The following is a 4,932-nucleotide window of genomic DNA, read 5'->3' on the forward strand; positions in this document are numbered from 1 at the left end:
AAGAATAAAATTGGCAGAGAAAAAGGAGAGAAAAAGTCCCAAAGAAGGAAAAATTACACCTAAAAAGAGAAAGGAAATCCATCAGCAAAGAAGCATTTCAGATAAAAAAAGAAAAACCCCCTAAAAAGGGGAACAAGGAAAGTGAAGAAGTTGGATCCACCCCCCCACCAGGGGAAAAAAGAAAATTAAAAGGCATTACTAAGTTTTTTGCAGAATCGGGGCCCCAGAAAACCGGCAGCAAAGAGTTTCCTGAGGTGAACCCTTGATGTTTTCTGAGCATTGTTATAGTTTGTCTTTGAGAAGGGGTTTGGAATTTAAAATTTTTAATTTGTTGGGGGGAAACTGTTATCTTAAGATATTTATGAATTGCTTGGCATACATATGTCTATATTTTTTAGCAGTTCTATTTGAAATCTTATTTTTATATTTATGCCTACTCTTAGTTCAGACTAAAGAAAAATTTTTTCCCAAAATATGTAAAATGTACTTTTTTGCGGGGGGGCCAGACGTCTGCAAGGGTTGGTTTGTGGGTTAGTGGTGTATATGAAAGTCGGTAGGGAGGAAGCCTAGAGTTAATTAAAAACTGGGGGCAAAAATCACAACGTCTGCCCCGCCGCAAAAATCCCATCGTTTGGGTAATGAAATGGGGAAAAACAAAATAAAGGGTAATTTACTCTAAAAACCTCTTTTTTTTCAGATTTGAACTTTTGGGGGAAAAACCAGTAAACAAGATGATCTACAAAATTTATTCACAGAATATTCATAAAAAAAAATCTTATAAAAAAGCATTGAATTTATCTTATCTTATATTAGGTACAAAATTAGTTGATTAATTTTTTCAGTTGGTAAAAATAAATTTTTATTTTTTTTGGCAGAACAATTAGGCACAAAAAATTTGGATGAAGATGGGTTATAACCCCATTCGTACACGCCCCCGGAAAAAGGTCTTTGGGGAAAAAACCCAAAGGAAAAGGGAGACACTATCTGCTCAAAAGTATTTTTTAAAATTTGAATTAGGCATCCAAAATTTAAACCGTTTCTGAGATTAAATTTTTCCCTTTTTACTAAAACGTCTCTTCTATTACAAAAACCCTTGCAAAACTTTAAAAAATTTGCAAAAAAAGTAAAGGAAATGCACTTGGAAACTTGGGAGCAGCCAGTGTCAAAGAGCCCCAAATTCTAAGCCTTGGCGGCATCTAAACCCCGTCCCGGAAAAAAAGGCCATCTTTCAGAAAACCCCTACATCACAGGTAAATTCATTTACCATTTTTTTAGTTTTTTAGATTTTTTCCCTTTCTTTCAGCTTGCTGAAACCTAAATTGTTCAAATTTACTGACATAAATAAGAGGTTGTATTTACTGTTTTAATTTAAATTTCATGGTAAAAGTTACCAGAATAAATATTTTTTTAAAAAAGCTAAAAAAATATTTCCTCCTATAAATTATTAATTTCATTTTGTAGTTTACCTGGAACTAATTGAAAACACAAGATAACATGATTAATGCCTGACCAGTTTATTTTAGTTTTTTAAATTTCAGAGATAGCTTACAAATTCTTTGTCCCAAGGAGTATTTCCTTGTTCATGTTTTTCTGGATTCTGGAAAAGTTCTTTCTACTATTTACTACCTGTATTATTAGTATTTGAAAAACATTTTGATCACAAAGGTAAAAAACAATAAAAAGGGATCAGTGTTAATTGTATCAATATTTTTTTAATTGGGATAAAAAAAACATACCCGGAAGGGAATTTGATCATTAGAGTTATAATTACTCCTTGTTTTATGAGTATTTGTGGACCTTTATGTGCAAAAAAATTCACAGAAGACAAGGGACAGTCAAAACCCCCAAACCTTGGGTTAAACTTGAAAGTACTTCAGCCTTGTTGTTACTATCCATTCTTTTGTCAATTGTCCTGCTATGTCAGAAAATTTTAAAAAAAATGCCTCTGTCATTATTGATTTATTAAAATCATCAGGCAAGTTGCAGTCCCTCTTCCAAGCTCTCCCCCAAAAACTCAGCCTTATTTCTCAGAGTTTTAGTGGGAAAACTGGGGGACACTCATGTGGTGGACAAATATAAACCAGCTGTCTTAAAAACACATTGGGAACAGCAGAAAAGTCCAATGTGAAAAAATTATTTTTTTTTTTCTAAAAAATTTGGGTAAAAACCCGTTGGGGACAAAAAAATACAAAGACCAAGTAAGTTTTTTTTTTTTATGAGCCCCCTTCCTTATAGAAACTAATGTTTTTTTTTTACATTTTGTTTTCTCCCAAAAAATTTGTAATTAAAAAAATTATAAAGAAGCAATATTTTTTAGGGATTTTTTTTCTTACAGGTTCCTTGGGCTAAAGGATAATGGTGCTTTTTTCAAAGCTGCCTTTTTTTCAGGCCCCTCCAGGAGTTTTTTGAGAGGCTTTTGTGTATCAAATATGGCTTGCAGGTTTGCTTAAGTCTTTGCTGTGGGGGGCAGTACCACATGCCATGGGAGGTGGACCATCGGCCGAGGCATGTACGCAAATCCATAGTGGGGTTTTTGGCAACCTGAGTTTTTTTTTTTTTTACAATCATGGCAAAATATGATTTTTTTTGCCAGGGAAAGTGTGATTAAGCAGTTTTTTCACTTTTCTTTTTTTCCATGCAAAAACAACAAAAAATAAAATGCAAAAAAACCAACAAATTTTAATTCCATGATTCGCACATTTTATTTTATTTGACTATAACCGAAAATAACCCAAATTTTAAGTCTATTTAAAAACAAAAATACCCCTTCAGTCTCGATTTATCAGGAAGTTTGGCAAGTGTGACTTTAAAAAAAAATGAAAACTGAAAATACAACATATCTTCGTAGTATTACGAAGAAATGGGAGGGATGCTGGTATTTGGCATGAGTGGTCACGCATGCTTGGCGACGATATAAGCCCCCGGCAGCAAAGGCCCAGGCCACTATGAATACTACCCGTCAGAAAAGGGTTAATTAATAATGATATAGACTACATGCAAGATTAGTGCTATGATTTGGAGTTGCTGTAGGTTGATGTAATTTTTAGCTCTAGAGTTTCAGCATATTTAAAAATAAAGTATTTTCTTTACCTAGGTAAAACAACAACAGCACACATGGTCTGCAAAGAAGCAGGTTATGACTTTATTGAGCTCAATGCATCAGATGCTCGCTCCAAGCGCACTTTGGATGAAGTTGTTTCTGAACTTCTTTCAAACAAAACTTTAGCTGGTTTCACTAAGAGTAAGTATAATTTTATAAAATGTGTAATGAATGATTATATAATACTGCATGTAGATCTCAGGTTCTTGCCGTAGTCTATTTCTTCTTCACATATTGACTAAGTGAAATTGGAATAACATTACTGAGAGGGTAGGATTGTGTTATCTCAACCAGAAAGAGGAAAGACATGACTAATTTCTTTATAAAATTCTTCTTTTCCCTAATTTCTTATTGTGTGAGTATTCATAGATTGGTCATCATAGTAATGACAGGTTTTTGAATTTTTTAGATAAAAAATAAATAGAATAAGATATTAACTTCCATGATCAGAAATAGTAGGATTAATGTTTTCCAATTTCTATTTGTACAATTTATTGCAGAAGCTAAATTTGATTAATAGTTCTTATGTTTTATTTTAGCATATCTCATTTGATTCTTTTGTTCACAGGCAAAGGCCAGAGTAATACCAGTGCCAAACATGCTTTAGTGATGGATGAGGTGGATGGAATGTCTGGCAATGAAGACAGAGGTGGAGTTCAGGAGCTGATCACTCTCATAAAGAAATCTAAAATACCAATCATAACAATGTGTAATGACAGGAATCACCCTAAAATTCGTTCATTAGCCCAAACATTGTTTTGAACCTCAGATTCTACAAACCAAGGATTGAGCAAATCAGGGTAAAACTTTTTTCTTTTGCTTTCAGTAAATACTTTACATGCAAGTTGGAGTTTTAGCCCTGTCTTCAATAGGAATGCCCCCTTTTTAATTTGGTAATAATACATTTTAGAGGAATTATCTAGTGTCATTATGGTTTTCTGTGAACTAATTTGTAGAGTCCTAATTATTACTGGTTTCAGGGGCCAATGATGTCTATATGCTTCCGTGAGGGTATCCAAATTAAACCTGATGCCCTCGATCAGATAATCATTGGATCAAACCAGGACATAAGGCAGATCCTTCACCATCTATCTATGTGGTCAGCCAATGAAAAAAATCTGCAAGTTGGTGATATGAAGCGAGAAGCAGAAAAAGCCAAGAAAGACATGAAAATGGTATATTTTTTGCTTTCTTTTGATGTTTGGTTGTATTTATTATTTTTTAGAGTATTTAAATAAAATGAAAAGAGAGGGATGTGATGAAGGTAAAAGCATATTTTGATTATTGATGTTTCCTCTGCGGGGCCATGGGATGTCTGTAAAAAGTATTTTCAGAGGCTGACCACAAAACAATGAGTCTCTATGATAAGTCTGACCTGTTCTTCCATGATTATTCCATTGCACCCCTTTTTGTTCAAGAAAATTATCCAAAAGCTGTTCCACATATTGCCAGGTGTGTTGACATTCCAGTTTTAGAGAACATGTGTCTTGATTTGACAAAAGTAAATAATGGTAAAAAGTTGAGTGAATATAAATTGAAGTATTTAGGTATTTTGGCCAGTTCTTATTAAAAATCATTTTCTTCCAAAAGGGGTAATCGCCGGGACCACTTTGGAAACAACTTGCTAAAACTGCAAAACAGTCTTGCAGATGAGACTTAGTGGAGAAAGCCATTAGGTCTAAAAATGCATGGTCTCTCCTTCCTACTCAGGTAGATATCCCAAATATTGAGCTTTTCATAAAAGGAAAAAGAAAGAAAAAGTACACGAAAAAAGGGTAATGAAATGGCACAAAATTCCGTGGGAGGAAAACGAAACGTAAAAAAAAAAAATA

At 33.6% G+C, this 4,932-nt stretch overlaps 1 protein-coding gene across 1 annotated transcript; it reads left to right on the plus strand.

The window, feature by feature from the left end:
• Positions 1 to 3,099: 3,099 nt before the first annotated feature.
• On the plus strand, positions 3,100 to 4,275 carry LOC119568906 (replication factor C subunit 1-like). Its single transcript, XM_037917308.1, has 3 exons — positions 3,100 to 3,241; positions 3,669 to 3,900; positions 4,081 to 4,275. The coding sequence occupies exons 1-2, from the start codon at positions 3,115 to 3,117 to the stop codon at positions 3,860 to 3,862; spliced, it is 321 nt and encodes a 106-aa protein (XP_037773236.1). The 5' UTR covers positions 3,100 to 3,114; the 3' UTR covers positions 3,863 to 3,900; positions 4,081 to 4,275.
• The last annotated feature ends 657 nt before the right edge of the window (positions 4,276 to 4,932 follow it).

Source organism: Penaeus monodon, unplaced genomic scaffold (genome assembly GCF_015228065.2).
Source record: "Penaeus monodon isolate SGIC_2016 unplaced genomic scaffold, NSTDA_Pmon_1 PmonScaffold_11465, whole genome shotgun sequence".
In the NCBI taxonomy this organism is placed as follows: domain Eukaryota; kingdom Metazoa; phylum Arthropoda; class Malacostraca; order Decapoda; family Penaeidae; genus Penaeus; species Penaeus monodon.